The sequence below is a fragment of the Eriocheir sinensis genome, chromosome 28, assembly GCF_024679095.1.
Source record: "Eriocheir sinensis breed Jianghai 21 chromosome 28, ASM2467909v1, whole genome shotgun sequence".
NCBI classification, from domain to species: domain Eukaryota; kingdom Metazoa; phylum Arthropoda; class Malacostraca; order Decapoda; family Varunidae; genus Eriocheir; species Eriocheir sinensis.
In genome coordinates this window covers 8,352,045-8,364,632 of record NC_066536.1, presented here as the reverse complement: position 1 = coordinate 8,364,632, position 12,588 = coordinate 8,352,045, and the positions used below count along the sequence as shown (strand labels likewise).

At 37.1% G+C, this 12,588-nt stretch overlaps 1 protein-coding gene across 4 annotated transcripts in view; it reads right to left on the bottom strand.

Annotated features, from left to right (window-relative positions):
* LOC127004483 (methanethiol oxidase-like) overlaps positions 1-12,588 on the bottom strand; it is a 36,342-nt gene that overhangs the window by 23,036 nt on the left and 718 nt on the right. For all 4 annotated transcript variants that reach the window (XM_050872251.1, XM_050872252.1, XM_050872253.1 and 1 more), the window contains exons 2-8: positions 5,271-5,416; positions 4,987-5,169; positions 4,561-4,720; positions 4,185-4,319; positions 3,083-3,248; positions 2,230-2,324; positions 1,799-1,986 (exon numbers count right to left, since the gene is read on the bottom strand). In XM_050872251.1, coding sequence (XP_050728208.1) covers positions 1,799-1,986; positions 2,230-2,324; positions 3,083-3,248; positions 4,185-4,319; positions 4,561-4,720; positions 4,987-5,169; positions 5,271-5,416 — 1,073 coding nt within the window. The remainder of the gene's footprint in view (positions 1-1,798; positions 1,987-2,229; positions 2,325-3,082; positions 3,249-4,184; positions 4,320-4,560; positions 4,721-4,986; positions 5,170-5,270; positions 5,417-12,588) is intronic.

The following is a 12,588-nucleotide window of genomic DNA, read 5'->3' as shown; positions in this document are numbered from 1 at the left end:
AGTAACTTAGAAGTTTCAACTTGCATAAGGCGGAATAATCTATGAAATTGAGATTTAATGGATTATTCCAATAGATTCAATTTAGAAAACTTAATCAATATGCTGTGACAATATATCAATCTTTGACTGACATATGCTATGCACCTATATTGCTAGATGTGTCTCCTCTCCATTCAGTAGATTGTGTGCACTCTGGAGACTACTATCAGCCAACAGATAATAATTTTATGCAGGATAAACAGGGTCCATCCTGACTACTACAAATTTTGTCTTCAAAACTATAATTACTTCCATACCATTTAGCCCTTTCAAGCACCAAAAGTTTAATAAGTTTCTCTTTCCACTGCGACATCCGTCTGGGGCTCCCTAGGGGGCCTCACGGAATGGCCTGACCGTGCGACGAAAAATGTTATCATGTTATCTATTTCACCCATGAGTATTTTTTTCCTGGCATTATTATATATTGTTGGTTTTGGAAGAGATTATTCTGCCTTATGAAAGAAAAGAATATTAAGAAATGTAAATAAATAGCGAAATTTACCGACTCTGCTAAACCATGGGCAATTATCACTTTGAATCCAATGGCACGAGAGAGTTGACAATTAGTTTATTTTATATTTCTAGCTTGGATCTTTGATACCCCAAAAAATTGACGCAATTCTGATTTTTTTAAAGTTTTTGACGCGGTTCGAGTCAAAAGCTCAGATGTAGACAATTCTGTTTTGACGCGAATCGCTTCATGGTGCGTGAAAGTGCTAAGACATTTTCATTTGTATCTTTTAACCCATAAGAGGTCAGCATTGAGTTACCTTCCTTATACCTGTCTAGGTCAGCCAAAATCAGTTTCTTTTTTTGCCCCATATAATTCAAAATGATTCAAAAAATAGAAAAAATAATTGTCTGAAATCACCACTTTTAAATGTCCCACTGAGGCTTTAAACTTGGCTCCCTCAGTGGTGCTGCCAGATGTATAATTTTTGAGCCATGCTACATTTATTTTTGCAGTGTTTTCCACTCATTTTGTAGCACTATATGATAATCATGATATATATGTGTACGATGGATGCTTATTCATAAAGACAGACATGTTTTCACTCATTCATTCCATTTGCAAAATTACAATAATTTTATTACTAAATTATTGGTTATTGTTTTTTCTCAAAATAAAAGTACATATCCCTTGTCTTCATTTTGCATCTTTACACAAACATTACCCTGCCTGCACTCCTGCCTGCCATTGTGACTTGAAGGCAAGTGGATCATGAGGGGTGGTGGCTTATTTGTATGTCCAAATGGCAGGAAACTGTATTGATATATGCTAGACACTTCCAAAGACATAATTAAATGGCTAGAGGGAATTTCAAATCCGTAGGAAGCGATAAAGTGACAACGGTGATTGACCGCAGATAGTAAACACGAGCTTCATGTATATACACGTGGTTGACCTCTTACAGATTAAAGCAATCTGACTTTCTGCTGATGCCTCATATGCTGTTTGTTGTTTCCAATCAAACAAAACACAAACACCACCAAAACTCCACACCCACTCCCCACATCATATTCCAATATGTTATTCATCAAATTGCAACTGGCCGCCTTAAGCCTGACCTATGGAGGACTAGCATACATCTTAAGTTTTACGATTCCCTATCTGAGGTAAATAATTGTAAGTTTATCTATCACTTAAACAGTTACCCCCCCCCCCCCCCCAAAAAAAAAAAGTATAAGAAATACTTTACGTTATGTTTTACTCATACTTTCAATGTTATTGACGGACAGTCAAGCTTTTGCTACTTACCTGTAATTCTACATCATGAATTACTTTTACTGCACCATCTTTTACTATCGATCCTCCAAGGAAAATCTGTCCCGTTAACTTTGGATGTTCTGGGTCAGTAATATCATACTGGCGAATATCTCCATGTGCCCAGTTGCTGAAGTACAAATATCGGTCATCCAATGATATGAGAATGTCTGTCATAATACCTGGAAAAGAAAAAGAATATTTTAATTTATAAAACAAGTTGTAATTCAAATATCCAGACCATTGCACAAACCAGGTAATGATGACATAAATGCAATAGAAATCAAGCATGGATATCTTTGTATCTCATGAGTACATTAGTGTCTTCAGATGAACTACTGAGAGGTCTTCATTACTTATTGGAAGCCCACTTCAGAAAAAAGGTCAATTATGAGGATTTTTTAAGCATTTTTTAATTATCTCACCTGGCATCTCTGGCAGGGCCCATCCTGTTACCTTCTTAGGAGGTATACTGATCACCTTCTGTGTCTCATAGGTCCCATCAGGCTTCCTGTAAAATCTACACAAACACACCATGCAATAGTAAAACTTTTAAAATTAAAGGTCATGTTTAAAAATATCACAGGACAGCTGAAATTACATTAAGTTTTGTCTTTGGTTATCTAGACACACCAGTTACATCAACTTCCAGACACATTTCACAACAGAAAACTGCTATCTTAAAAATAAAAAAATAGTGAAGATAGCAAACTTCAAACTATATGTTGTTCTTTCTTGCAACAAACAAGCTACGGTTGTTGTTCAGTTTCTGAATATAGAGAAGCAACAATACAACTAGTATTTGTGATGCAAATTGCTTTGTGTCTTCCTAAAAAAAGGTTGCAAATTGAACAAACATTTTGTGATAGGAGCAAACAAATTAACCTTTCCTAAGTTCTTTAATTTAAGATTCTTCAAAATATTATTAACATTAGCATATATTGTGGAAAATTTTCTTTTAAATGTAAAAGTGCAACAATGGCTGGGTGGTTAATGTGCGGGCGCAGCATTCAGGACGATTATGCTACACATTGCTAACTTCCTGCAGTCCTTCCTGTTATTCATACCTGTAATGCACATGGCCTTACCTAGAAAAGCTGCCCTGCCTGGCTGCCCAGCTTTGAATGTACTAGACACTGCTGTGTGAATGAGTATAAGTGAGCCCACGAACTTTGCCGGTGAAGGACAGAGCCCAACGGGCAGTGTCCAATCATGTGGACAGGGCCTTGGCAGCACACATCATAAACATTTGCAAACATCCCAAAGTATCCACCCTACCTGAAAACATTGGCATAAAGAGCACAGCCAACAAAACCCTCAGTGGCTAGAGGGTTATGCAGAAAGCGAATCTCCAGTGGCATGACACCCTCTGGGCCAAGGTCAATGCGCTGCAGTAGACGTCGCTCAGACCAGGAGTACACATTGAGGTGGGTGCCATACCTCCCTGAAAAACATCCCTAGCTACAAACAGTATTGCTCATCTGGGAGCCCTTCAACAGCAAAGGGTCAGCCCAAGATGTACAAATCAGCTAACATAACATTACTGCACTATAGTGCTGTAGGGTAAGTGAATTTCCAGAACAGACTGCAGGCAAAGAAAATTTATTGTCTTTTACAATCTATTTCTGAAGAAGCTGGGAGAGATTCAATCTCTTGCCTGATGCATGCTTGTTAGTGGCCCTCCACATGTTATTGTATTTAGTCTTTCCCTACTTGCTTCTCCTTGTTTGTCTGACTGGCCTCACTGCTGCACTAAGTATTTTTTATTACACCCCTAATTTGATTTGTGATATGTGGAGGGTAACCGTACTACATATATGGAAAATGTGTCCTAAATTTAGGTCTATCATTATAATGAAATCCTTAAAAAGAAATATGCTAAATGGAGAGTCTACTAACTAACTAACTAACTAACTAAATATAATATATATATATATATATATATATATATATATATATATATATATATATATATATATATATATATATATATAAATATATATATATATATATATATATATATATATATATATATATATATATATATATATATATACACACACACACACACACACACACACACACACACACACTATGATGAATTTTTATATTGCTGTGACTATTATATGATGCCACTACAACTGTTCCAGTCTTTAATTACTTAACCTCTTATCCTTGTTCAATTTTAGGCACTCTCTTCTCCCTGCTTAATCATTCCTACATGTACTCTTATGTCCTCTTTTTGCCTTCTGAATTTTCAAGTCATTATATTTTATTAACTCAATAGATAAATTTCTCATCACATCACATCACTATCCAACTACATGTAGCCTACTATCATACCAACATTAACTTCTAAAAATAATAAAGACATACTTACCAGCTGAAACATCTTTGGGGTCAAATCCCTTAAAGAATGCAGAAGGACAGCCCCATTCAGTGGAGATCAAAACATCATGTGTAGGCTGATACCAATAATCATACCCAAAATCAGAATCCATACTTGTCCATGGACCTGTAAACCATTCAAATAAATTTTAGCATATGCTACATAATGCTTTATGGGAAGTCTTTACCTGAGGATGACATTGCTCTCTGATAAGTAACAAAGTTCCATGAAGCTATATTTTACTTCAGTATCAGCATTTTACAAAATAGTTTCTCAGAAGTGCAACCCAGTCAAATATGTCAAATGTTATGCTAAACATTACTGTGTATTTCAATGGCTTCAACATACTAAAAAATATACATATGACCTGTGTGCTCAAAAGTAAAGGAGTCGAATGTGATGAAGGATCCTTTGGCTTTGCCTTGTGCATCCCCAAGTGTGGATATCATGACTTGGCCATTGGGCAGGCAGTGGGTGGTGTGAGGATGGCTTACACCATTTGACTTCAAGACCTCAGGCTCTAATATCTGATCAACAGGAACACACACAATTAAATTCTATAACTATTTCAACCAATGTTTCAAAGTACAACTTGAGCTGATATTAATATTACACTCATCTCCTATGACCTTTCTTGATCTTATTTATCATGGTAAATCAAATGTTTAACTATAAACATTTCCAATGGTCTTGCACTTAAATTCAGGTTCACTACGATGTCAGCAACAACAACTTTCCACACACTGATTCTTTTAGTTGGAACCTTGATATATATTAAACCACTTGACTTTACCTTGAAGAGTTTTGGATGTCGTTCAGAAGAGATGTCAATGATGTACACTCTTGAGGAGCCCAGGGCAGGCATAACGAGTCTGTTGCGGACCTTCGTGGGGTCGTCATAGCATGATGAACAAGTATTCCAGCCAGTGTGGTGAACTTCATCATCCAGGTAAGGAAGATACAATCGGTGGATGACCTGCAAAAAAATTACAGAATCATGATTTTTGTTTTCAATTAATGTTGTTTGACTTGTAACCCTGATTTGAAGCAAGAATAGATCTAAATTTGGTGACCAACCTTACAGTATGTTGATGACCCTGGATCAACATCAACCGTAGCTAGATAGTCTGGCTTCCCTGAACCAGTCCTAATGCATGGAAGCCACACAATCTTCTCCCGGGGGCCCTCCCTCATGGCCATGAGAGGACTTGCATATCCAGGTCCTACGGAGGAACCAAAGCATATCTATATGAGCTTTTTATTTATTTATTAATTTATTATATATATATATATATATATATATATATATATATATATATATTTATTTATTTATTTATTCATTTATGAGAGAGAGAGAGAGAGAGAGAGAGAGAGAGAGAGAGAGAGAGAGAGAGAGAGAGAGAGAGAGAGAGAGAGAGAGAGAGAGAGAGAGAGAATGTCCATAGCACCTTTTTGGTGGTCTCCCCTGTAAAACAAAAACAAAAACAAAAAAAACAAAAAAAAAGCTGCCAATGCATATAACAATAATTTACTATCTGAATAATATAAAAGCATGTAACCTAGTTTCAGCATTTCAAAGGCATTACAATCCAAGATATAGGCTACTCATTTTGAGCTATGAGGGGGAGCAAAAATTGACGGTGGCTGAGACGTTATTCTCGATCCCCTTTATGTATACATTTTGTACTTTTAATCAATTATCAGTATATTATACTACATATTTAAAGAGAACAAAACTAGGTCATCGATTGTCACACCAAATTTTCACATAGTCATAGTAACTTTACAATACTGTGCATTTGACAAAATAATTATGGCTTTAAAAATAATGTGTAAACATTATTGCTTGCTTCTATTAATATTCAACTCGCTATTATTCCCTCGATATTTATCGTATTGAATCAGAGCACTTATCTGATTCTAATGGCATGTTATACGTACCGATGCAAAAAAAAAAATCTAGGGGGTGAAATTACCGAAAACTTATGGGGCGCGTTTAAGCCAAGAATAGGAGATATCCCCTAAAATTCTATTTTCTGTTTTTCACATTTCTACTTTGGTCTATCTTCATGGGTAACTGTTTTAAAATATCTTTGCAGTATGATGCCTGTTTCCACCGGAAATTAGTCATTATTTGACACTATCTCAGGCCTGGAGTGGCGCGCTGTCGCGCTACCGCGCTCTAGAACCAAGGTGTTATGTGTTTATTACATTATTTATATGATTTTTAGGCAGTTTTTCGATATATGTAGCTGCAAAGCAGCTGACTGACGAAGTTATTGACAAGCTCTCCTCATACTACACAAAGGCTGTCAGAGACAAGCATGAGACTGTCGGTAGCATGAGGTCAGCGGTAATGGCCAGCGATTATCACCACACTGCCACCAAAAATGAAGAACATCGTCTGTGCACCGATAGCCAATCCTCATGGTGCTGGGTGCAGAGAAGCCCGGCAAAAGGGGAGAGACCAGCACCACACACTGACAAGAGGATTTATTTGTCCCACATATCATACGACAACCTCAGCCTCATCAGGACGGTGTACTGTGACCTCACAAGACCAGAGCTGCTGGAGAAGTGCCTGAAGGGGAGGACACAGAACAGAAATGAGAGCCTACACGGACTTTGGGCACAGTGAAGCTAACCTCCTGACCTCGCTTGGGTTCAAGAGGTCCTCCAACTTCACAGATTCTCTTGAGCGGAAGGAAAAGAGGACAAGCAGAACCAAGAACGAGAAGAGGAAGAAGAAAATGACAAGAAAACGAGCCAGCAAGGCAGCAGAAAATCATTATAAGCCTGCATGGAGGCTTCTGAGTAAAAACCTATCTACAATGAGTGGGGTGGTGCCCCATGATACCCACACCATCGAGTGTATAATATCCTTTGAAAAGGCGGGGACCAGGTACCATAACTCAGAAATATCTGTAGAATATAAAATACATTGCAGAAATAGCATATCAAACATATTATGGTAACGACATGTAAAAACGATGATTTCTCGAAATGTAAGTTATTGGCATATTTGGTTAAAATTCTGATAACCTATAAAAGACATTTCCAATTGGATAAATGCATTCAATAGGGTAATGGTAAGACTATATTTCCATCAAGACAAAACTCCTCTAAGTGCCATAGAATATTTTTTTCGTATATTTTACACCGAAACAGCGATGTGTTTGGTTACGTAAAAAAAAAAAAATATTATTATACATATTAAACAAAACATTGCCAACACATATTGTCAAAATGTTAGCACTGAGGTTACTTTACATTGTCCAATGAACAAAAAAGCTGAAAACCCATATAAAAAAAAAGTTATTTAGAACTATAATTCGGTCAAAAAAAAAAATCAATCAGGCTCAGAATTTGCCAGAGATGTTTGATTACGGTCTACTTTATTGTGTAAAATTTACAGCCAAAAATATGAAACTTCATATGCTTTCTAAGACTATGCGCCCCTTAAGACCTGTGATGTGCCGAAGCAGCGCAGGGTTGCCAGAACGTACAAAATTTGGCTTTTTTTTTTGCCATAAATTTCATATTTCTTGAAAAAATGCCATTTCTTTTTGGCACAAGAAATTCGATGCCATAAAATGCCAATCTTTGTCTCAGAGTTGCCATAAACGGCCAAAAAATTACCAATGTGAATAACACGTTTGTTCAAAGACTTGGATGCTTTTTACATTTCATTGAGAAGCAGAATCTGTAGACATGAAATTGAATGTATGGAAAGATTAAAGATACACATCTCAAACCTATGGCAGACATTCTGTTTGGAGCCAAATTCTATCAGGAACTGTCACAATCAAATCTGTCAACTGAGCAGGTACTAAAAACAAAACATCGGTGCCTCAATTTTTTTAAGACGGCAGTAGACGAAATATCCATGAGGCTGCCAGAGAAGTTTAAGTTTTTTTGATACTTTACATTTTTTTTCATCCTGATGTTCTTTTTTTCCAGACTAAATATGTTCCGATTCACAAGTTGAACCTGGTAAATTTTTGCTCAAGTGATGAAAATCTTGATGAGTTGGAAAAACAATACATAAATATCTGGCTGTATGACTGGACAAGTGCAGGGATTGATCTGAATGACCTTAATGATCAGACGATTTTCTGGTGCCGTGTTCATAGCTTCAAGAATGCAGCAGGTGTGTATTGCTTCGGAACTTTGGCAAAATTTATCATAAATAAGTCGTCTACCCATATCAAATGCATTTGTTGAACGAGTATTCAGTTAGGTTTCCTGAGCTAAGACAAAAGTAAGAAATAAGATGGGGCACAAACTATTAAAGAGCATTTTGATGATCAGGTCACATCTGACGTTGAATAATTCCTGCTGCAAGGATTTTGTAGTATCAGAAGAGATGCTACAGAAATTCAATTCAGATATGTACAGTGTATAAGCATGATGAAACTAATGAAGATGTTGATAATGCAGAACCTGATGATGTGGAATTAATGACTGAAATCTTACAGGAATAAGGAATACCTGCATGTGTGGTTCATAGACGAGCTGGATATGTACTCATTTCTGTATTTGCTTTCATATACTATCCATATCAGACCCCATGACATACCGTTTTTCGCAAATATCTTTCAAACAAAGACTCGGATCAGCATGGTGCTGTGGCACGGATTGTTTCACACACTCCGCTAATTTTTGACGCTATTGTGCACTGCCAGATGCGGTTAATTATGGCGTTTACTCTTGACTGTGATGGCAAAACCTGCGTGAGCCACTCACACATTCGGACAGGTGAGGCGTGACGTATTTGTGACGTGTATCCACTAACTACCACCACCCATGGCTTCCCCTACTCCCACCCCTCCCTTTCCCTCCCTCCTACCCTCTCTCTCTCTCTCTCTCTCTCTCTCTCTCTCTCTCTCTCTCTCTCTCTCTTTTCCACTTGCGCTGTACATGATATATGAACCCATGCACACGTGTGACTTGAATTAATGGCAGATAAGTAGGAATTATATGCTGATTAAGGTTGGATAGTTTACGCAAGCAATCGTAATTGATGTTATTGCTTGTTTCACCGTTACACCGTATTTGGTAAGTGAAGAAGGTATGTAACATGGTAAGTATCAGGCACGCTGCCGATAGACGGCTGACACCCACGTCCTGTGGAGGAAGGAGTTTTTCATCGCTGTCAGCCATGGCCAACATACTACGATGTCCGCGTGGGTGCAAAGGAGTCATTGCACTACGACTCTTCCATATATTTGACCAAGAGAGTATCGAGAACAAATTAAGGATAAGTGTGAATAGGTAAATAATGAATCAAAGTTATATTTCGTAGTTACAGATAAAACAGTCGTGTGCATAAAACACCCAACCATACTTAGCATATACTTTCGAGATATCCGCCATTATAGACATGTGTGCATAACTTCACATCTCATGTACAGAGAGAGAGAGAGAGAGAGAGAGAGAGAGAGAGAGAGAGAGAGAGAGAGAAGGGTAGGAGGGAGGGAAAGGGGGGTGGGAGTAGGGGAAGCCAGGGGTGGAGGTAGTTGGTGGATACACGTCACAAATACGTCACGCCTCACCTGTCCGAATGTGTGAGTGGCTCACGCAGGTTTTGCCATCACAGTCAAGAGTAAATGCCATAATTAACCGCATCTGGCAGTCCACAATAGCGTCAAAAATTAGCGGTGTGTGTGAAACAATCCGTGTCACAGCACCATGCTGATCCGAGTCTTCGTTTGAAAGATATTTGCGAAAAACGGTATGTTATGGGGTCTGATATGGATAGTAACTGTGTGTTATCTATTGTTGTATTTTACATACAGTTGTAATTTACGACAATCGAGCTGGGCTTGTGAGGTCCTATCTGCGGACTCTTAAGTTTTTTTCTAATCTAATTCATCAAGTGTATTTATTTTCTCAATGTGCCTGTATGAAAAACTTACCATTTTATTAGCTCATAAACATATTATTTTACTATCTTATAAACATATTGTGTTCCAGAGAGAGAGAGAGAGAGAGAGAGAGAGAGAGAGAGAGAGAGAGAGAGAGAGAGTGTGTGTGTGTGTGTGTGTGTTCAATAAATTTCAGCCCAAAACAACGCTTCCCCAAAAAATGGTTTGCAATTATTGAAGGATTTAAACTTTTTTCACTTTTAAAGTTTTCTATCTTCCTTCAATAAATGCCATAAAACCTGCCATTTTTCGAAAATGTTTTGCCAAAAGATGCCAAAGATCATGAGTAGAGATGCCAATAAAATACTGCGGGACCTGGCAACCCTGAAGCAGCGTGGCAGCATGAAAGATGAGGCTCCCTGTGGCTGCTCAAGATGACGATGAGTGGAGCATGGTGTCCCAGCAAGGCCATCTAGAGGGGCCTTGGTCCCAGCCCCCTTACCCCACTATCCCTGGCCTTGGAGCGTATAGTTACACATCCTCCCAGAGAAGCCAAGGGAGATAAGGTTTATGTCGTCACCCCCCTTCAAGTGGGTCCTGAGTTTATTTACACAATGCAGCAAATGTGAAGGTCACGAAAGTGAATAAAAATTAAATATTAATCACTGTCGGTGAAGCTTTCGAAACATCGCATAGAAACAGGCTAATTTTTTTTTTTTTTTTTTTACATTGCTGCCTATTGCGCCGGTAGGCTTCTTCCTGGTGGATCCTGATGGTCGGTCCAAGGCTTCATTCCGGTGGGTCCTGATGGTCGGCCCAGCCCGTTCTGGCGCAGGCGAGTGTTTATAGTGGCGCCATCTTGCATTGGCTCATGCTGCCCTCCCAGAGCTCATTTTTGATCCTAGAATCTAGAGTCCGGGTTGATAAGTGGTCTTCTGGACAACATGTGGGTAGTTTTAAGCCACTCGGCGGCGGCTGAAAAATCCCAGCTTGGTGGCACCGGTCGGGGATTGAACTCGCGTCCTCCTGAACACGAGGCCGTTACTTTGACGACTCAGCCACCGCCACCGGGAGAGGGGCGTGCGTGCGCGATGTTCTGTATGAGTATGGGCCATGGAGGACCCGGATTCACACAGCCTGCCGCTACAAGCCGACAATATTCAGTCATCACCAAGTGGCCTAAAACTACCCACATTCTAGCTGTCTTGGAGACCACCTATCAACTCGGACTCTCTCTCTCTCTCTCTCTCTCTCTCTCTCTCTCTCTCTCTCTATATATATATATATATATATATATATCTATATATATATATATATATATATATATATATATATATATATATATATATATATATATATATATATATATATATATATATATATATATATATATATATATATATATATATATATATATATATATATATATATATATATATATATATATATATATATATATATATATATATATATATATATATATATATATATATATATATATATATATATATATATATATATATATATATATATACATATATATATATATATATATATATATATATATATATATATATATATATATATGTCTAACGACAGTGTTAGTCTTCCCATTCTACCTGTCCCCATCCCATACGGGACTGGGGTATGGGCAAGCCGTTCAAATATATACTGTGTTCTGCTTGACGCCTAAATGTTTTTATATATATATATATATATATATATATATATATATATATATATATATATATATATATATATATATATATATATATATATATATATATATATATATATATATATATATATATATATATATATATATATATATATATATATATATATATATATATATATATATATATATATATATATATATATATATAAATTTCGTCGAAGGCGAGACTGATACACCCAGAGTAGGCAGGTACTCAACAGATATTGTAATAAAATAGATTTTTTAAGTCCACTTCTGCTTGATTTTGCAGGGCTTTCAAGCAAAATAGATTTTTAACCAATAAATAAAACAAGGAGAATGATCAAGTACATTCTAATCAACAGTAGTATCACTTATTGTATTTAATTGTATAATTGTTACAATTAAGTCCCAGAGAAAGAGGTAATTTACGATAATTGAAAGAATTAGTTCAAGCTTCGTGAGCCCAAAAGCGTAGTCGGTGGTATAGTAGTAAATGGAGCAAATAAACGATGTGGTTAATTTCACTTAAAAAATAATTCTGGAACAGACTAACCAAACAGGCATCGAATATCAACCATAAATTATTTTCGATCTGAACGACCCGTCAGAAGTACACCTACAGAAGTGCATGAAAACCGAATACGACTCACGTGAAAAAAAAAGTAAAACCATATGGGTTAACTGGTGCATGTACTATATAGGGCTGTCAAACGCTGGGGCTAAACTACGCACTACCTATTCAGTTGGGTAGTTTTAAATCAAAGCGTCCGTCATTTATTAGTGTTTTTACCTGTTACACCCATACTGAATTAGAGAGCAAGCTATAAAC